This window comes from Erinaceus europaeus, chromosome 2, assembly GCF_950295315.1.
Source record: "Erinaceus europaeus chromosome 2, mEriEur2.1, whole genome shotgun sequence".
NCBI lineage: Eukaryota > Metazoa > Chordata > Mammalia > Eulipotyphla > Erinaceidae > Erinaceus > Erinaceus europaeus.
In genome coordinates this window covers 182,189,974-182,211,361 of record NC_080163.1, presented here as the reverse complement: position 1 = coordinate 182,211,361, position 21,388 = coordinate 182,189,974, and the positions used below count along the sequence as shown (strand labels likewise).

Sequence of the window (21,388 nt, the reverse complement as noted above, 5' to 3'; positions counted from 1 at the left end):
GGTGACTGCTGTAATTTGGCCCTCTTACTTATTCATTAACCGCGTGCAGGTGGTCAGCTTGCCAGCAAGACCTGTGCTGGGAAATATCATTTTCTCCAGGGCTCTATCGCGTCTGAGCTGTGGGGGAAGGGGGGAGGGAGAACACAGCAATTCAGCGTCTTCTCACTGCTGGAGGCTCCACATGGGTGTTGGTGCTCACTGCATCAGCTGTGACCCTGAGTTCTGAGAATGGAGCTTTCTGACACTTGCAGTTGCTGGTGGGAGCGTCACCATCTCTCTCTCTCCATTATCATTATCATTATTATTATCATTGGATAGAGGTAGAGAAATTGAGAGAGGTGTAGGAGATAGAGAGGGATAGAGACAGAGATACACCTGGACCTCTACTTCATCAGTCATGAAGCTTTCCCCCTGCAAGTGGGGACCAGGGACTTGAACCTGAGCCCTTACATTCTGTAATGTGTGCATTTAACTAGATGTGCCACTGCCTAGCCCTATTGCAAGGACACTAACCCCTTTGAGAGAGGTGCTCCTCCTCAGTCTTGCCGCACAGTGCCTTCCAGTTAAAAGGAGAGTCCTGAACGAGGGGAGGCAACCCTACTGTCTCTTGATCTCCTGGTCCTCTTTCTTCTGTGTGGGGCTCATAGGATGGGATCTGACCCAAGCTGACTACTGGACTCTAGGCTCACATTGGGCAGGGTGCCAGCCCTCAGTGCTCAGAGCTGCCCTGGCCACTCTCTGGTCAGCCAGTAGGGTTCACCCGGAAGTCTGCTTTGTCAGCTTTGTCAAGTCCTGCCTCCATCTGTTTCACCAAGCACTGGCTGCCTGAGCTCTGCTGTCTGGTTTGACCAAGTAGCCTGGTACACTTTTGCCGTAGGGTGACATTTAAATGATTTTTCTCTTCTCTAATTAGCCCCAACACACACAAAAATAAGTACTATTCAAACTTAATTATCATTGACCTTTTGAGAAGAATAAAATGTGAAGTGCCAGAAAAGACATTTGCAGCTTTTCAGATCGTCTGTGTCTGCCAAAAGATTTCTCCTCTGAAGACCAGGTTTTGGGCTGAGGAGACAGCAGAATGACTTTGGTGCCGGACATTCTTGAGCTCCCAGATTCAATCTCCAGCACCACCATAAGCTATTACTGAGAACAGTGCTCTGGAAGAAAGAAAAACAAAACAAAACAAAACACACAACAACAAACAGGCCTTGGGGGCTAGTTTCGCAAGTTGGGCCCTTGGAGACTCCCAACATATACTCTTATCATTCACTTTGTAGCGGGGGGCAGAGGGCACTTGGTGAGGCAGGGCCCCGTGGGTCTGTTGGCCCTTGCTGTCCCGGGCCTCCTGGGTTGGGTGGAATGGCTCATGGCTGCAAGTGTGGGGTGGACAGGTGAGAGCACAACTCCTTGTGTTGGTCTCTGCTTTGTCCCCATCTGCCCCCACCTCCTCTGGTTGTGCATGAACATCTTAACCTCAGACCAATCACAGGGAGATATTCCCAGCTTTGGACAGAAAGAAGGTAATGGGGAGAACGAGAGCATCACTCTGGCACTTGTGATGCTGGGGATCAAACTCAGGACCTCATGTTTGAGAGCCCAGTGACTCAGCCATTGGATCACTTCCTGGGCTGCAATGTTCCCAGCTCTCCTGTCTCTTGGGTCTCTGCTGAGGTCTGACTGCTGAACTCCCCAGGCAGGGACAGCAGGACAGTGCTTCCTTGGGTGTCCCTTGACACATTGGCTGAGGTGAGCTGGAAGAAGGAGGGTCCCTGACAAGGCTGGAGGTGAACAGCTCTCTCGTCCAAGCTAGTGGCTGAGATGGCAGGCCACTAGGAATGCAAACCCCCACCCCCAGTTGGTTAGGAGCCTGCATTTGACACTTGTCACAACTATAGATGAAGTGCCTGGGGGCTAGTGGCAGGGCTGGGCCTTGAGGGTAGATGTGGCTGGCCTGGACCAGAAGGTAGTCATGATGGACATGATGCTGATACCCAGTGGTGGGTTTTGCTGATGGCCCTGCTTTCTTTGCCCATCTGCCAAGTGCTTCTGTGCAGCCCAGAGTGTGTTCACTTAGGAGCCTCAGCCAACAGGATGTCCACCCTGAGCCCTAGGACTGGGACCCTTGTCATCAGTTTCTGCCCCTTAACTGCTGCCGGCAGTATTAATGGAGGCGTCAGACTTCAGCCATTTAAATTTTGAGTCCTGTCTCAGACGTGGAAGCTGATGTGACTGGAACACGCAAATTTAATTAGCATCAGGAGCTTGACACCCCGTGCACGCTGTAAAGAAGCCAGAGGGCTAACAAAGCAGAAAGCATTCTGGGGCACCGAGCAACCCCTATTGCAGTGAGACTGGTGTCTCCCCGAGGCTCTGAGCTCCAAGCCCAGAGGCCCATCCATGCTCTGTGCTTCTTGCCTGCACCTTGGGATGTGACTGAGGGCTCAGGGATAGAGTGGGATTCAGATTCCTGGTGCCGTTGCTGTGCCAGAGGCTCATGGAACTCGTGCCTTGGGGTGACCGTCTCCGAGTCCTTGAGTGCCCTCCTTCCCGGGCATACTGTCCTTGGCACTCCCACCCTCTGTCGTCTTTCATCTGGGAGAAGTCAGTGAGCCCCATCTGAAAACCATCTGCTCTTCTCTCCCGAGACCTCTTCTGGATCTAACACCTGGTGATGAATGCCATGTGACTACAGGCGGGACGGGACAGAGACAAGCCAGGTCTCCCCATGCCATCGTGGTGCCCAGGCATGGGATATTGAGGGGGTGACATGTGTGTATGTCACAGGACTTGGCTCAAGACACCCCCACCCATGCTGTTGGTGCTCCTCCTCATGAGAGCTCTGCCACCAGCAGGGACACTGACTCATCTGTCAGCCAGCAGGTTGGGCATGGGGGTGGCACTTGCCCAGGCCAGGCTGGAGCCCTTTCCAGCACAGATGTGGCTGGAAACCCACCCCATGGTCAGTGGGGGCAGCCCAGCCTCCTCCACCTGCATGTCTGTCCTCCCCAGTGGCTGGGTCTTCAGGGAAGATGAGTAAGCCTGTGCGCTTCTCATCACAGTGAGCAATGCTGATAGCAGCTTCTAGAAAATGTTCATTTGGAGCTGGGTGGTGGCGCACCTGGTTAAGTGCACATGGTACCGTTCACAATGACCTAGGTGTGAACCCTTGCTTCCCCACCATCAGGGGTCAAGTTTTACAAGTGGTGAAGCAGTGCTGCAGGTGTCTCTCTGCCTCTCTCCCTCCTTCTTCTCAATTTCTCTCTGTCCCTATCAAATAAAGAAAAAAAAAGTTCATTTTATAACTTCCCTCTAAAGAGACTCTATGGGGGCCTGGTATGGTACCCCAAAGGTTAGGGTGTGCTGGCTGCCTGCCCAGTGGGCTTCCCCTGGCAGTAGAGGGAGGTGGTTTGTCTGCAGTGACTGGTCCAGGCAATTAGGGTCATGATCATGAAGGAGGGGCCGTGGCCTGGGGAGGCAGGGGGGCTTTCCACTGACCCTCTGCTCAATGTTGAGTAGCAGAAGAGCCAGCTGGGGCAGGAGTGGGCCAGGGGCTTCTGGCCTGGTCCTGGGGGGTGGGGGACAAGCAGGAAGATGGCCTGTGCTGAACTATGGCTGAGACTGATTCTGGTATTCTTTGTGCTTTTCTTTGAGGATCCACTCCAGGGAGCACTTCAAGGAGAAGTACGCCGTGGACGATGTACAGTACGCAGATGAGGTGAGTGGGACCCTTGGCTCCGCTTCAAGTGGCTGGGCCCCCTCACCTCTGTTCTGCTTTTGCATCCTTGCCTGCCACTGCCGTAGGCTGGCTGGATGTTAGGGGGACACTGCCGCTGGACCACCAGCCCCCCTTGATAGCTCTCTTGTTTGTAGAGACCAGGGAGAAGAATCTGTCCCAAACCCAGGTGGAAAAAAAAAAAAAACAAACCCAAAAAAAGACAACTGATCTTTATCTTCTAATGCTCATAGTGTAGGGCTAGGGCAGAGGTCTAGCTCTGTATCCCCATGGATTCCTTAGGGAACTGAGCCGCCCCCCCCCCCCCCCCACCAACTTGGCGGCTGCTGCTGGGTACTCAGGAAGCTTCTCTGCTCCATTGCTAGGCCAGCTCTGCCTCATGGGATTAGCTGGGAAACCTTGCCCCTTGTCCCCTCCCATAATGCCACATTCCCCAAACACGGCCAGGGTGCCGTGGTGGAAACACTCAGCTGAGAAAGCAGGCCGGAGGCCAAGCAGCCACTCCCTGGGCCTGGACAGCACCCCGTTATGTTGGACGGTGGCAGCATGGGGCAAGAGGCACGCTCCTGAGAGTGTTGAGGCCAGACCATGGCGCAGTGCAGAATGCAGCATGTCTCAACTTGTGTGGCCACCAGCCCAGCCCATGCAGACAGCTCACGACTGTTGACACTCGTGCCTGGTCTTAGTGCCACCAGGCATGAGGAACGACCTGTCCGACCACAAGCTGCATGAGACCCACGGAATCACGTAGCCTGGCCCTGCTGAGGCATTCACCAGCGGGACTCGATATTCTGTACATCCACGAGCCTTTTCCATAGCAACACCAAGTGCTGATTTTTAAGTTGACAATTTTGTATGGCCTGCGAATGGTGTTATAAATATCCAGATGGTCTTTGGCAGGAAAAGGGTTCCCTACCCCTGCTGTACACGGGGCTGTCCCACTGCAGGCCCACCTCTTCCCTGGGCAACCCTGGACCACACTGCACCCCACCCAGCATCACCTCTTACTGGGGTTACCCTTGGGGTTCTTGACATTTCAGGACACATGCTCTTCTGTGACACATGCATGGTGTATCCTGGATGGGCCCTGGGACACATCCCTGTCTCTGTCCAGATGTGGTCCCCTGGGTTAAAATATCTCTACTGCAGCCTCCCTAGCCATAGCTTGACATTCTTGCTTTTATGACTGGGAGAAAGTTCAGCTCCATTTATACTGTGAAATCTGGGGGAGAAGCAAGAAAACTGACCTCTACGTGCTGTAAAACAGAGGCCTTGGGTGTCAGAACAGGACATCCCTTAATGATGGTGTAGAATTAGAGCCCCACAGAGCAGCTCCCTCTTAATCTCTAGGGAGCAGGATCTCTCAAGTTTTTAGTGGAGTTCAAAGGACAGTGTCTTCTGTTCTGGAGCTTTCTGTAGTGCTCTATTGTCATGTGATTAGCTACTGTTGGTGTGCTGCCGGGGAAGGAGGCCCTAATCTGTATTGTTTTCAAGCTCTCCTGCTATTTGCATTTCAGGGCCATTCAAATCTCTAAATACACTTCCAGCCAGCAGTGTACAGTCTGTTTAAGACTGCCTTGAAAAACAGGTCCTTATTTGTTTTTCTCACCAGGGTTATTTCTAGGGCTTGGTGCCTGCAGGACTTTACAACTGCTATGATGATTTTTCTTAATAGAGGGTGAGAGACAGAGTTAGAGAGGAGAAAGAGAAACAGAGAGAGAGAGAGAGAAACAGAGAGAAAGAGACACCTGCAGTACCACTCCACTGCTTGTGAAGCTTCCTCCCTGCAGGTGGGGACGGGGGCTTGAACATACATGATGATATGAGTTACCACCCTGTCCCGAAACAGGTTTGTGTGTGTGTGTGTGTGTGTGTGTGATTAAAAAAATTTTTTTTTTTAAAGTCTTTATTTGTTGGAGAGAGACAGCCAGAAATCAAGAGGAAAGGGGGAGATAGGGAGAGAGACAGAGAGACACCTGCAGGCCCGCTTCACCACTTGTGAAGCTTTCCCCCTGCAGGTGAGGACCCGGGGCTTTTTGCACTGTAACATATGTGCTCAACCAAGTGCGCCACCACCCAGCCCCCCCCGAAACAGTTTTTTTTATGAAAAGCTCTGGGGCTTGCTCTGTGAAGGCCAGCCCTGTGGAACAGTGCAGACTTCCTGATAGCACTGGTCACCAATTGGCCCCTGCTCTGGGTCACTAGGGCTCTGGGCATAAGGCCACATGAGGTGCCCCAGGAAGGCCTGAGATGTGTGTGTGTGTGTGTGTGTGTGTGTGTGTGTGTGTGTGTGTGTGTGACATCTGTGTCCACAGGGCTCTGATGAGTTCTGTGCAGACTGTCTACCTCCCAAAGAGGCCAGCTGCCAGAGAAAGCAGCACTGGCTGTGTCTGTGGCACAGAGCAAGGCCAGGACATTTGACACCGCTGGGCTGTAAGAACTGGCTGGATCCCCAGCGACCCGCGTTCCCTAGAAACGAGGTCTAGTCTTAACAGAACCATACTGTCCCCTGTGCCAGGGAAGCACTTTGTCCCCATGACGCACAGCCATGCTGTGTGTCCTTAATTTCTGAGCCTGGGAACTGGGGTGTGCGGATGAGAGCGCTAATGGGTCTCCGTGGGGAAAGGTGGATGGAACTGCCAGGCTGGGTTGGGTTTGCAGCTGCAGAGGTAACAGGGGGCCCACTCCCAACACTGTGATCAATAAAAGATGCCGCCCTGCCAGGACCAGTGGCCGCCCAGCCCCGCCATCCACCTACACATCAGGTGGCACTGAGAGGGCTGCTCCCTCCCCCCTCCGTTATCCCCACTCAGCACATCCTGAGTTGTTGCCAGGAGAAAAACCATCAGCCTGAGCATTTGTTATCCTGCTCCTGGCTCCCAAGGACAATAGCACAGACAATCCCCAAGTGCCTCCTCCTGTTCAGGCTCTGCCACCGTAATTGACGGTATGGTTCTGAGCTGATGAATGTGGACCCTGAATGTCCCCAGAACAACACACCCGGACTGGCCATGTGCCGCTTGGGTTCCTATTAATGAACCTCCACTCCCCCCTTCTCCAGGGGGGCCTCCTGGGAGTCCAGCGCTCAGCCAAGCCTTATACTGGCGTGTTCATACAGGGCAGAGGCCGAAGAGCTCATACACACCCCTAGAATCATCTGCCACCAGCATCGTTGAGCTCCACAAGGTGTATACCTCTCCGCCCAGTGGCTTTATAGGATAAGATTTTTTTTTAAGGGAAATAGTTATTTATCGCCACCAGGGCTTTCTGTTTGTATTATTCTATTACTCCCAGTGGAGTATCCCCCCACTTCTTTTTCCTAGGGAGGGAGAGAGAGGAAACAGAGAAGGAGAAGCACTACAGTATAGATCCACTACTTATGAAGCTTCCCCTTTACACTGTGCTCCCATGTGGTGGCTGGGGCCTCGAACCTGGGTCCTCATGCATAGTAAAGTGTGCACTCTATTAGGTGACTCTCTCCTAGCCCTATAAGTTTTTAAGGAACTTCCTCCTCTCATTCACTCACTGATTCATCTATTCATTTTCCTTTTGCCCCCAAGTTTATCTGTGCAGCTTGGTGCCTGTATGATGAGTCTATCACTACTTGTGGCCATTTTTTCCCCTCCCCTTTCCTTTTATTTGATAGGGCAGAGAGAAGTTGAGAGTGGAGGGGGAGATAGAGAGGAAGAGAGAAAGAGATGCTTGCAGCATTGCCTCATCAGTGTCCCTACCCTGTGCAGGTGTGGAGGGGCTTGAACCTGGGGTCTTTTTTTCCTAATATTTATTTATTCCCTTTTGTTGCCCTTGTGGTTTTATTATTGTAGTTATTATTGTTGTAGTTATTGATGTCATCGTTGTTGGATAGGACAGAGAGAAATGGAGAGAGGAGGGAAAGACAGAAGGGGGAGCGAAAAATAAACACCAACAGATCTGCTTCACCGCTGGCGAAGTGACGCCCCTGCAGGTGGGGGGCTAGGGGCTTGAACCGGGATCCTTACACTGGTCCTTGTGCTTTGCACCACCTGCGCTTAACCTGCTGCGCTACCGCCCGACTCCCAAACCTGAGGTCTTTATACCTGTGCATTCAACTGGGTGAGCCATTGCCTGGCCCCAGGAATTTATCTTAAAGGAAATACAACCTGTCATTTATAATAGAATACCAGTGTTATTAATTTATTTTTAGATAGAGGCAGAGAAAGAGAGTGAGAGAGACCACAGCACCAGAGCTTTCTTTACTGCAGTGTCTTGAACCTGGGTCGAGCTCATGGCAAAGCGGTGTCCTATCCAAGTGAGCCACAAGCGTTATTTGTAATAGCCAGGCAGGAGGAGCCAGTTAATCATTTATGCTGCATCTGTTAAGAGGTCATTGCAGCCGCAGCTTCAGCTCTGGGTGTTGCTCTTGCCTGACTGGGAAGCTGAGCAGAGGCTCTCACCCGGAGCTGTTCTCACTAGGGAAACCTATCCGTGGGGCCCTCATCCTAAGGAATCAGCTGCGGCGATGCTTGAAGTGATGGCACAGGGGCTCATGGACATTCACCAGGCCCAGCGGTGATGACGGGTAAAAACAAACCACGTGTCTGAAGACTATTTAACCACAAGGAGAGTAAGTGGAGCGTGTAACTTCACAGGCTCCAAATGTCACTTCAGATCTCTGGTTTTAAAGTGCGGAGATGAAAAGTCTCTGGGGAGGAGATTGTAGGTGTATTTTATCTTTCCTTGGTTCTCAGTGCTTTCCGGCTCATCTCTGGAAGCCTCTCAGCATTAGAAAGCATATATACACATATGTCAAAACTTATCACAACCCGCACTTCAAATATGTGCAGTGCAGAGTGTGTTGGCGATAGCTCAGTCAAGCCACTGAAACAACAAACAGCAAGCTCTCCTCACACCCACCCTGATTCCAGGAGTTCCCGAAGCTCAGGGTGGGCTTGGGCATAAGGTGCTCAAAGTCAAGGGCTTGATGATGGCTGAGGTGCACCCCAGACTGAATGGCAGGGACCTGACCATAAGAGGAAGACAGCACTACCCCTTCCCGGCACCCCCTTGTCTCCCAGGGAGGTTGGCTAATAATGACCAAGATGAGCATCCTGATAGATAGGGAGACAGACCAGAGCACTGCTCAGCTCTGGCTTATGGTGGTGCTGGGGATTAAACCTGGGATCTCCGAGATTCAAGTATAAAAGTTGTTTACATAGCCATTCTGCTATCTCCCTATCCTGGACTGTCATTGTTAAGCTCTGGAGGCATCTAGACTCTGGCACATGCTCTGAAATGTTTCTCTCTCCTACATTTCAGATCGCTAGCATCCTGAAGTCACGGAACCCCTCTGTCCTCCTCACTCTGGTAAGTGGCTGGTGTCCAGGGACTGGGCAGTATCTAGGTACAAGAGAGGGGTTTCTATTTTATTTTTCAAAGATTTACTTATTTAGTAAAAGAGGGGAGGAGAGAGACCAGAACACCTTGCTGATTAGATGCAATGCCAGGGATTGAATCTGGGTTCCAGGCCTACAAAGCATGTGCACTGTCCACTGAGCCACCTTCCCAACCTCAAGGGCCTGTAGAGGTCAAAGGTGCTTGTATGGGGTGGAGGGCAGAGAAGCATGGTTAGCCTTGATCAACTGTGGCATGGCTGAATATGTCTAGGAACACAGCCTCAGTGATGCCCTGTGTCCTATTCCAAGGTCACCGTGGACACAATACTTGCTCCAAATGGTTAAAAACCTGGTTGGGGCAGGGGTTGGGGGGAGATAGAGTGGGAGAGAGACACTTGCAGCCCTGCTTCACCACTGGTGAAGTTTTCCCTCTGCAGGTGTGGATATTTGCGCTTAACCAGGTATGCCACCACCTGGCCCTGTCTCTGTCTCTTTCTAAATAAATAAATAAATAAAAATAAAAACCTGGCTGGGAGATGTAATTATGCTCAGGGATTTGTGGTTGTAGAATATCAGTTTGCTTCCATCCTGTGTTTCTTCCATCATTAGCCGAATTTTGAAAGACACTCCCTTGGTGTCTGCCCAAGAGATGAACTGGGTTGTGCAGCATTGAATTTCAACCCCCATGCACCGAGTGACCAAATGACTTGAGGGCCTGCTGCAGTCCCAGGCAGGGCAGGATGTATGGTGCACTGCTGGGACTGTGAGAGCTTCAGAAAAAGAGACTTTCTGTCCATCAGTGATTTTGGGGTTCTCAGACATGAAACGTTTACAATCCACCTTCTGTCTCATCGTGACCCTTCTCTCCTTTGTTCATTGATTTTTACAGGGATAGTTCTTGTTATTTGTAGGGCCTCCTGAGGCCAGGCTCTCTCTTTTTAAATATTTTATTGATTGGAAGGAAACAGAAAGAAATCAAGAAGGAAGGGGAAGATAGAGAGAGAAAGACACCTGTAACACTGCTTCACCGCTTGGGACACTCTCCCCCTGCAAATAGGGACTGGGGACTTGAACCCCAGTCCTTGAGCATTGTAGTCCTTGAACCCCAGTCCTTGAGCATTGTGTGTGTGTATGTCTGTGTGTGTGTCCTTAAACGGGTGCATTACCACTTGGCCCCTCGTGGTTTCATTTTGTTCCTCCCTGCTGTTTTGGGGGCAGAGCAGGAAAGCCATGTTAGATGCCTGTGGTCAAAGCTGGTCCGCTGTGTTGACTTTGGAGGAAGCAGTTCCACACTGTTCTGAGGTTCTTGAGGGAGAAGTGACTGGACACACTTGCCTATGGGCAGCTCGGTTTTCTCCAAGTGCTGGTCTCATCTTCACTCCTATTCAGCATCTACTTAGAGTCTCCTTGCTATCAAGGGGAGGAGAGGGATGTGACCCAGAACCTGGTGTTGCTGAGAAAGTCTGATTCTGTCCGCCCCATCTTGTTGGGAGAGTTGGGGTCAGCAGTGCTATTCAGGAATCCAGAGTCTCTGTGCTAAAATGTGTTTGTGTACTCATGTCCCTCCCTCCTTCCCCCACCCATTTCTCTTTCCCCAGCGTGGTGTCAACACGGACAGTGGCAGCATCTGCAGGGAGGCATCCTTCGAGGGCATCAGCAAGTGAGTGCTGGGGCCCTGGGAACTATCTCTCTCCAACCTCAGCCCCTCTTGACCAGCAGGCCTCCCCCAGTCTACAAACTCAGCCCGAAACACACAGGCAGAAGGCAAAAGAGGAGTTAGATTGGGCAGGTCAAGGAAAAGCTTCAAAAGAAAACTACCTATATTAATTTGATGCATTTATTTACTTATTTATTGGATAGAGATACAGAGAAATTGAGTGTGACGGAAGAGAGGAAGAGAGGAAGAGGAAGAAGGAGGGGCCGGGTGATGGTGCACCTGGTTGAGCACACATATTACAATGCTCAAGAGTCCAGGTTCAAGCTCCCATCCCCACCTGCAGGGGGAAAGCTTCTCCCTCTTTCCTTCTCCCTCTCCCTCTTCCTCTCCTTCCCCCTCTCTTCTTCATCTCCTCCTTCCCTCAATTTCTCTCTGTTTCTATCCAATAAAGAATAAATAATGAAAACATTTTAAAAAGAGAGCTACCTGCCCCACGACTTCACTGCTTGTGGAGCTTCCCCTCTGCAGGCGGGGATCAAAGACTTGAATCCGGGTCCTTGCACATGGTTAACATGTGCGCTCCACTAGGTACACCACCACTTGGTCCTCATTTAGGCTTTTGCTTTGAAGAACAGAGGCCACTTTTCTGTGGTGCTCCAGACTCAAAGTGCAGGCCTAGTGAGCTCTCAACAGAGCCCTGGCCTCTGCCCCACACAGGCAGGTAGCTGTCTCCCATCTCGCCGTCTCCCTGGAAGACCTGCTCTGCCTCTCCTGTCACTCCTCACTGCTAGTGTTGCTCAGCCAATCAGCATCAACTTCCTTCATATCACCTGCTGTCTCCAAATCCAGACAGGACCTTCCCCTTTATCTGCCCTTGCTCCCCACTTGAGTTCCAGTTGGTAGAAACCAGCCCCACACTGCCGCTTCTATCTCTAAAGGCAGCCAGGAGCACAGCACCTAGCTTCCCTTGCTACATGGCCACATGGAGCCCCTCCTTGCCAGCAGTCCCTGTGTCACTGGGCTGGTGGGGGGACTGGCCTGTGAGGCCTGCACTGCTGACCGGGGGCCACAGCAGAGAGGGTGGGCACCACAAGGACAGCTCCCCAGACTTCTGCCCCACCACCCCCGTGTCCTCTCTCGTCCTCTGGTGGGCCCCGGGCGGTGACGGAGGGGGCACCTTATAATTATGGATGAGCCTGAGCCCTGGGAATCGGGAATCAGTGTGTCTGCATGATGTAGGGTGATTAGGGAGGATCGTGAGCTCATAAATATGTATCAGGTCCCCCAGTGATGCCAGTGATAGGGGAGGGCGGCATCTGGTCTGCTGCTTTGCATCATTCAAATCTTCACACTCTCTTTGAGGTTTCCCTGGGTGACCTGGCCTCCCACGCTAGCAGTGATTAGCCCAGCTCCTTCACATGCTGGCCACAGAGCCACCTTGTCCCCAGGGTGGTGGGAGTGGTGGGGGGTGCGGTGCCCTGCTCACTTCCCTTCACTGAGGAGTGGCTCCGTGGTCACATCCTCTTACCGCTGCCCAGGCCTCTGTCTCACAGGGAGGCCTGGTGGCTGCCTTGCGGCTGAGTTCTATGACTGTAGCAGAGCCCGACCCTCTGAGCCTTGCTCCCTCAGGACACCACTTGATCTTGTGGGCACAAAGCAAGAGCCACACCCTCCTGTCCCCATGGAGCCTGGAATGGAGCTAGTGTTCTGCAAATGGCCGGCCCCAAGCAGACCCCCTTTGGAGCCCTGTTGCCCCTCCAGGCTGCCATCTCCCCTTCCATCAGTGGGACAGGTGAAAGCCAAGATTTTTGATATGAGGTTCCCCATTTCAGTGGGCTGTGGGGGTCTCAGCATGCCCGCTCTAGACATCTCTGCTGCAAAGAATGTCTCAGTGTCCTGGGTACAGGTTGGCACATGGCATGGCCGGGGAGGGTGGCTCTAAGCTCAACACCTGTTCTAGTGAGCCGGTCAGGATGTGGCCTCCAAGAAAAGGGTTCTGCTAATTGCTCCCCAAGATTCCTGGAGAGACATGAGACCCCCAGGGATGTTAGCATGATCAGTGGAGGCCGAGGCTTCATCCCCACCTCAGGGAGGAGACCCAACCTCCCTTCTTCCAGCAGTCAGACCCAGCCTCTGCCTTCCTGGGCTACCCCCCCCCCCAAAAAAAATAATGTTCTCACCTCACCTCTGCTGAGAGTCCAGAGGAGCCTGAGTTCTGCCAAGCTCCAGCCCACCTGGGCAGCATTTGGTGGCTTTTAGGGGAAATGTTTGCTTTAACTTTTTTTTTTTTGCTTTAACTTTATAGACTTTACCCCAGGCACTGAGTCTGGGTCTCCACCCCCCGAAGCCCCCCATGCCTGGTCTTCAAGACCACACTGCAGATGTCTGACCACTCTGCTGGTGCTGGGGGCTATCTCATGTGTCCTCTGAACTTTCTTCTTTTTTAAAAATTTCTTTATTGGGGAATTAATGTTTTATATTCGACAGTAAATACAATAGTATTTACATGCATAGCATTTCTCAGTTTTACATATAACAATACAATCCCCACTAGGTCCTCTGAATCCTTCTTGGAGCTGTATTCCCCCCCTCCCCCCATGCCCAGAGTCTTTTACTTTGGTGCAATATGCCAATTCCAGTTCAGGTTCTACTTGTGTTTTCTCTTCTGATCTTGTTTTTAAACTTCCGCCTGAGAGTGAGATCATCCCATATTCATCCTTCTGTTTCTGACTTATTTCACTTAACATGAATTTTTCAAGGTCCATCCAAGATCGGTTGAAAACGGTGAAGTCACCATTTTTTATAGCTGAGTAGTATTCCATTGTGTATATATACCACAACTTGCTCAGCCACTCATCTGTTCTTGGACACCTGGGTTGCTTCCAGGTTTTGGCTATTACAAATTGTGCTGCCAAGAACATACGCGTACACAGATCTTTTTGGATGGGTGTGTTGGGTTCCTTCGGATCTATCCCCAGGAGAGGAATTGCAGGATCATAGGGTAGGTCCATTTCTAGCCTTCTGAGAGTTCTCCAGACTTGTCCACAGGGGCTGAACCAATTTTCATTCCCACCAGCAATGCAGGAGGGTTCCTCTGACCCCACACCCTCTCCAGCATTTGCTGCTGTTACCTTTTCTGATGTATGACATTCTCGCAGGAGTGAAGTGGTATCTCATTGTTGTCTTTATTTGCATTTCTCTGACAATCAAAGACTTGGAACATTTTTTCATGTGTTTCTCTGCCTTTTGGGTCTCTTCTGTGGTGAATATTCTGTCCATGTCCTCTCCCCATTTTTGAATGGGGTTATTTGTTTTCTTGCGGTTGAGTTTGGCAAGCTCTTTATATATTCTGGTTATTAGCCTCTTGTCTGATGTATGGCATGTAAAGATCTTCTCCCATTCTGTGAGGGGGTCTCTTGGTTTGGGTAGTGGTTTATTTTGCTGTGCAGAAGCTTTTTAATTTGATGTAGTCCCATAGTTTTATGCTTGCCTTAGTCTTCTTTGTAATTGGATTTGTTTCATTGAAGATGTCTTTAAAAATTTATGCGGAAAAGAGTTCTGCCAATATTTTCCTCTAAGTATCTGATAGTTTGTGGTCTAACATCCAAGTCCTTGATCCACTTGGAATTGACTTTTGTATTTGGTGAAATACAGTGGTTCAGTTTCATTCTTCTGCATGTTTCCTTTGAACTTTCTGATTTGAGTCCCTTCCCAGGTGCTTCTCTGTTTGGGGTCCACTGGCTGCCTGTGGCACTCCCTCTCCACCTGTCTCTTAGGGATTTGTCCCTTGATGCTATCCTCTGGGCCTGTCATTGCACTGTGACTCCCTGATGTGGCTTTGGCTGTAGACTGGAAATCAGCAAAGAGGTGTGTGACACCGGGGCTAAGGAAGCAGAGTTTTACTGTGCACCAGGCCCCAAGAGGTTTGCACCCTAAATTTCCAAGCCCCTCCCCACAGTGAGGATCTTTCTTTTATACCATAATCATCTCTTACACAAATGCTGATGGAACATACAAAGAGAGTTCTTCTAAACGCTAAGTACAGTACGATGGGTCTCAAGGCTGGGGAGAGGATAAAGTTTGAAATTTATGAATGTCCTTCAGACCCTGTACAGATATTTGTAAATATCTTTATGCCCTATATCACAGCCCCAGACGCTGTTCCACTGGCGAGCCTCCCCACCTCCACCCACCCACCCACCCATGAGCACTAACCTTCCTTGTGGAAAGTCACGTCTGTATTTCTGGAGTCCTCGTGCAGCCCACCCCCAACCTCCCTCCTCCACCTTCCCCAGCTGTTAGTTATCCCCTGGACTGGCGGGGGGGGGGGGGGGGCCCTCTCCCTGACAGCCACCTAGGCTCAGCCTCCACACCCACCTGCCTGCAGCACCTCTCCTGCTGTTTGCTGGGGATAATATTAGCCTGCTTCCTAAGCAAGATGGATCTTGCTGCCGTCCTACTTCCAGAGTTCAACTGATTCTGTCACCAGTTGCTTCTCACTGCCTTTTCCTGGCACCCCTGAGCCCCTCAGGCTTCTCCTCCCCACTTCTCTTGGAGCTCCCGTTGCCCTGTGTTGAGAGGCAGTTCAGGTCTGGCTTCTGAGTATGTTTGGCCTGAGGGGCCATTTCAGGTGTTCCAGGCTGCCTTTAAATTTGGGCCAGGGTGAGATGGGGGCTTGTGGTTGAACAGGGGACACCCATCTCAGATCCTGTGATCCTGGTCCAGCTGTACGATGTAAGGCCTGTGACCATCCTTCCAAATGTGGCTTCTCAGGTTTGGCTGCTTTGGACATGTCACCTTGGAGGGATCATGGGTTTATCCCTGGGGGACCTCAGATGTCTCTCAGCCTTCCCAGATCAGAGCCAGGCCACCTGCTGACACGGCAGGGAGTATGTTGTGTGTCACAGTGATGGAGACAGTAGAGGACAGTCAGGAGAAGGAACAAAGAGGCAGAGGTGGGTGGATAGTGGTAGATGGGCCCAGGATCGTGGCTGAGACAGGGCCACTGAGGACAACTTGCCAGTCCTCGTGCTGGGTTTGGACACTGGCCAGGCTGAGAGTCCAACTCTGGCTGGATGGACACAAGGGGCAGCCCCTGTGGAAGGTGTGAATGAACAGGAAGCTCTGCTGCCAGTGAACTCTAAGCTTCTCCGTGTGGGCGGAGGATACTATCACTACCGGGAGCAAGTGGTTCCTGCAACCCAGGAGCAAAGTGAGAGACAGCAGGTCTCTGTGTGCATCTGAGGAAGTTGACTTGTAGAGCAGACTTTACCCAAAGAAGGGGACTGCAGGTCCTAGAAAAGGATGACAGAGGACCTAATGGAGGTTGTATTGTTATGTGGAAAACTGAGAAATGTTATGCATGTACAAACTATTGTATTCACTGTCCACTGTAAAACAATAATCCCCCAAGAAATTAAAAAAAAAAAAAGAAGAAGAAGAAGGGGACTGACTAGGTGGCTGGGCAGTGGTGTACCCGACTGAGCACAAACATAGTAATGTACAAGGACCCAAGTTCAGACCCCCAGTCCCCATCTGCAGGAGAGAAGTTTTACAGGTGCTGAAGCAGTGCTGCAAGTCTCGATCTCTCTCCACCCTTCCCTCTGTCTCTATCCCATAAATAATAAGTAAAACCAAAGAAAGGGAGAGGGAGAGAGACTGACCTTGAAGGGATGGCTTTGGGGTACAGGTGTTGCCCCCCATTAGGTCAGTTCGAGGTGAGGAGATGCCTCCCTGGCATGACATGGTTCCCCCCACCCCGCCCCAGATCTGGCAGGCAGTCACAGCAAGCACCCAGGAACTCAGGGCTCTGTTTCATGCCCGTGTCATCTGAGAGAGAAATATGGCCAATATTTCACATCAGCCGGTTATTCAGGATAAGCATATTTCTTATCTTTTGGCATTTACTTAAATTGCCTTGCATATTTGAAGACAATTGGTTACAAATTAATTCCATTTAAATAAGCAGTTAAATATGAAATTGCTGAATGTGGGACTTGTTAATGCAGGAATATTAATATTCAAAGATGTGAATTTTAAAGCCCAGGAAGTAGAGGGACATTATTAAAACTTGACGATTGCAACAAAATGCCAGTCGGGGAGCTCCATGAAGGGAGGGATCCCAAAGACACAGGAACCCACCCCAGCTCGCCCAGCAGGGGTGCAGCGGGGGCTCCCTTCCAAGGCCTGGCCTTTCTCGTTGAGGTAAAAGTTACAGGGATCAGGCTTGGGCAGAGGTGGTCAGCTCTGAGGTGCTGCTCAGCCTGCACTCCCCTGCCCCCTCCCCCAGGCAGCCCACCAGGGAATGGCCCTTTGCTTTCAGAACATTCCCGCTCTCTTAGCACTGGATTTCATACTGTTTTTTGGTTCTTTTAAAAAAAATTTTAAGTATCTTTATTTATTGGATAGAGATAGCCAGAGGGAAGGAGGAGATAGAGACAGAGAGACACCTGCAGTTCTGCTTCACCATTCGTGAAGCTTTCCCCCTGCAGATGGGGACCGGGGGCTTGAACCTGGGTCCTTGTGCACTGTAACATGTGCACTTAACCAGATGCACCACCACCTGGCCCTGATATTATTATTATTATTTTAAAATTTATTTATTCCCTTTTATTGCCCTTTTTTATTGTTGTTGTTATTGATGTCATTGTTATTGGATAGGACAGAGAGAAATGCAGAGAGAAGTGTATATGTCTTAGTGTTTGTGGCTGCCTGTGATTATGTGTCTCTAGATGTATCCATTGTGTGCACATCTCTGTGTCTTCAAGGACCTTTTGTCTCAGTGTAGACCTGTGTGTGTGTGTGTGTGTGTGTGTGTGTGTGAGAGAGAGAGAGAGAGAGAGAGAGAGAGAGAGAGAGAGAAAGTTCTGTGTGTTTGCACTTGTGTGCTGAGTGAATTTACCAAGGGCATGTGCCTGTGTGTATATGTGCCCAGGTTTTGCACAATGACCTTTTTTGCTGGTGTGTGTGGCTGTTGGGTGGATAGGTCATTGTTTTTCCCAGCGTCCAAGTGACATTTGAAGAAATGGGAGGCAGAGTGTATGCATGTCGCCTTGATTTATGTCACCTGTGGCTCTGAATCATGCCGGCTGCTTGTGGTCTCCTTGATATTTCTCAAGTAGGACTTTTGATTCTACATTTCAGTTGGCTTTGAATGAAGTCCTTTCACTGGTCCAGTTAGGAATCCCCAAAGCTTTGAAGATTTGGAATCCTCTCAGCCTGCTAATCATCCCCTTCTTTCTTTTCTTCTGCATCGCTGCCCCTCCTTCCACACGGAGCTGGGGTGCCAGCCACACAACCATGACAGTGTGTGTGTGTGTGTGTGTGTGTGTGTGTGTGTGTGTGTGTGTGTGTGTGTGTTGTCTTCAAACACCAGTAATGAGGCCCTGGAGAGAGTCCCCAGTGACTCACAAGCTCAAGACCCCTGTGTGAAGGACTGTCCTGGGCCACATCTTGCTGACCACTCACTTCCCCAACCCTCTAAGTCACAGAGCTTGAGTGCTGGGCTACCCCTGACAGAATGTCAGAAACAGGTCCTCACCTGGTTCTTTCATCTCCTGGAACTCCTTTCAATAATGCTAATCACATCCCAGGACCACTTTTGGCTCAATGGATTTTTTTTTCTCTCTCTCTAGTCTACTTTTGCTTTGTGTTCCATTGATTTCTGTGCTTTTAAATTTCCTTAGGCTTTCTTTTTTTCTTTCTTTGCCTTTTTTCTGAGGAAGAAGAAAAGGATATTCTTGAGATGGGAGCTTAGATCATTGATTGCTGCTGTTCTTGCCTACTGTATACACTTAGAGCTGTACCTTTTTCTCTAAATTCTCTTTTATCTACATCTCATCAGTTAGGGTATTTTTTTTGTTTGTTTTATTTCTAACTTCTTTATTCTTTTTTAAAACTTAATTTTAAATGTTTGTTTATCTGCTAGGGCAAAGAGAGACTGCGAGGGAAGAGGAGAAAAAGAGAGAGAGAGAGAGAGGGAGGGAGTCAACTGCAGTACTGCTGCACCACTCATGAAGCTACTTACCCCCCCCCCAGTACTTGAGGTATGAACCCAGGTTCTTACATATTATAATGTGTGCACTCAGCCAGGTGTGCCATCATCTAATCCTATATTTATTCTTGTAATATATTTATTTTCTTTCTTTTTAAAATTATTTTATTTTAATTATTATTGGATAGAGACAGAAAGAAATTGAGAGAGGAGGGGGAGATAGAGAGAGAAAGAATCAGAGAGACACTTGCAGCCTTGCTTCACCACTCATGAAGCTGTCCCCTGTAGGTGGGGACCAGGGGCTTGAACATGAGTCCTTGTGCACTGTAATGTGTGCACTTAACCAAGTGTGCCTTGCCTGACCCCCCCCCCCCATTTTCTTTCTTTTTAAAAAATTTTTACTAGTGATTTAATAATGATTAACATAACCAAACTGTAAGATAGCAGGGTTACAATTCCATACAGTTCCCACCACCAGAGTTCTGTGTCCCATCCCCTCCATTGGAAACTTCTCTATTCTTAATACCTTTAGGAATATGGACCAAAATTCTTTATGGGGTGCAGAAGATGGAAGGGCTGGCTTTTGTAATTGCTTCTCTGCTGAATATGGACATTAGCAGGTTGATCCATATCCCCAGCCTGTTTTTATCTTTCCCTAGTGAGGTAGGGCTCTGGAGAGGTAAGACTAAGGGACACATTGATGATATTTTGTTTACTTCTTAAATATTTATTTATTTGTGAGAAAGTGAGAGGGAGAGAGAACCAGAGTATCACTGTGGCACCTACCATGCAGGGAATCGAACTCAGGACCATGCTTGAGAGTCAGCACTTGATCTATTGTGCCACCTTGAAATAGGCACCTGGGATCAAACCCTGAGCCGCAAGCATGCAAGCCCCACCTCTCCTGTTGAACTGCTTCCCTGGTCACTATTGCTTATGCTTTAAACAGTTGGTATTTAGAAAATCTGTGGCTTAATTTCCAGTTTGGGATTTCATAGTTTTCTGTTTGCTGCTGATTTCTAGTGAAGAACTTCCGCCCTCATTGAACATTCTGTCTCTCAGCCCTTTGAAATTTGTTGAGGCTTCTAGCATATGATGCTTATGATAAATGTTTGTTGCACACTTGATGAGAGCATGCAGTAGTTGGCTTTGGTGTTCTGTGCATCAATTAAATCTAGTTGCTTAATTGTGTCGTTCACATCTTTTCTCATTTCTGTTTGCTCATTCTGTCACCACAGGAGGTAGGAGAAAATACTAAATTATGCTCACAAATTTATCCAGTTCTCCTTTTTAGTTCTGTTACTACTTTTTTTTTTTCTTCTTCCTTATGAGAGACAAAGCCTAAGGCCTTTTCTCTCTTTCACTCTCCCTCTCTTTCCCCATTTAAATGTTATAATTGTCTTTTTCTTTCTTATTTTATTTTATTTTTTATTTTTTGCTATGCCAGAGATCAAACCCATGGTCTCAAGCTTGCAAGGTATGCTCTCTATTACTCAGTCACCTCCCTTGCCCTGTTCTGTCAATTAAAAAAAAAAAATTCTTTGAGCCAGACAGTGATGCAGCTGGTAATGTGCACATGTTACCATGCTCAAGGACCCAGCGTTAAGCCTTTGGTCCACCACCTGTTTCCTAAAAGAATACTTTTGAACAACTTTTGTATATTTATAGATTGTGCAATGATCATCACATCAATTTTATGTTTTCATTGTTGTTGTTAAAATTCCGGAGGCTCCAGCTGGCCGGGCTAGCTTCACGGGCGGGTAACAGAGACGCGGAGACAACGGCTGGGCAGGGAAGCTGTATTTCTTTATTCAGGAACGATTCATAAACTAAGACAAACTAATCACCAAACAGAACTCTGCTGTCTCTTTGCGGCGGCACAAGCACTCTCTCTTACTCTGGAACTCAGGAACTCTCCAACTCTGGAACTCTGGAACTCTGGAACTCTTGTACTGGGGAACCCTCTGAAACTCTGGCACTCTCGAACTCAGGAACCCTCTCTCGGGGTTCCTTGGGGCGGGGCCAAGCGGGCCCGCGAAATTAACTGGACTGATCCAATTCTCTTGGCAGGGGAGGGCTAGAACAAACCAATGTAAAGCATCCGACACGTTGTCCAAAAAATAGCCCTGTACCCCTTAGTAGTCATGCTCCTGGTAAACACTAATCAGTGTTTTGCTTCTGTGAGTTTGACTCCTCTGGTATTTGATTTGGGATCATGCATACACAGCCATTTTGCCTCTGACTTATTTCACTGGGCATGGTTTCAGAATTCATGTTATCTTTTTTTATTTTTATTTTATTTATTTATTCCCTTTTGCTGCCCTTGTTGTTTTATTGTTGTAGTTATTATTATTGTTGTCGTTGTTGGATAGGACAGAGAGAAATGGAGAGAGGAGGGGAAGACAGAGAGGAGGAGAGAAAGATAGATACTTGCAGACCTGCTTCACCGCCTGTGAAGCGACTCCCCTGCAGGTGGGGAGCCGGGGTTCGAACCGGGATCCTTATGCCGGTCCTTGTGCTTTGCGCCACCTGCGCTTAACCCGCTGCGCTACAGCCCGACTCCCTCAGAATTCATGTTATAGCAGGAATCAGTACTTCACTAATTAGTTTTTCCTTTTTTACAATTTTTA

At 49.4% G+C, this 21,388-nt stretch overlaps 1 protein-coding gene across 1 annotated transcript in view; it reads left to right on the top strand.

The window, feature by feature from the left end:
• PEPD (peptidase D) overlaps positions 1 to 21,388 on the top strand; it is a 136,961-nt gene that overhangs the window by 17,164 nt on the left and 98,409 nt on the right. Inside the window, exons 4-6 of the mRNA XM_007539474.3 lie at positions 3,655 to 3,718; positions 9,032 to 9,079; positions 10,707 to 10,768. Of these exons, the coding sequence (XP_007539536.1) occupies positions 3,655 to 3,718; positions 9,032 to 9,079; positions 10,707 to 10,768 (174 nt within the window). The remainder of the gene's footprint in view (positions 1 to 3,654; positions 3,719 to 9,031; positions 9,080 to 10,706; positions 10,769 to 21,388) is intronic.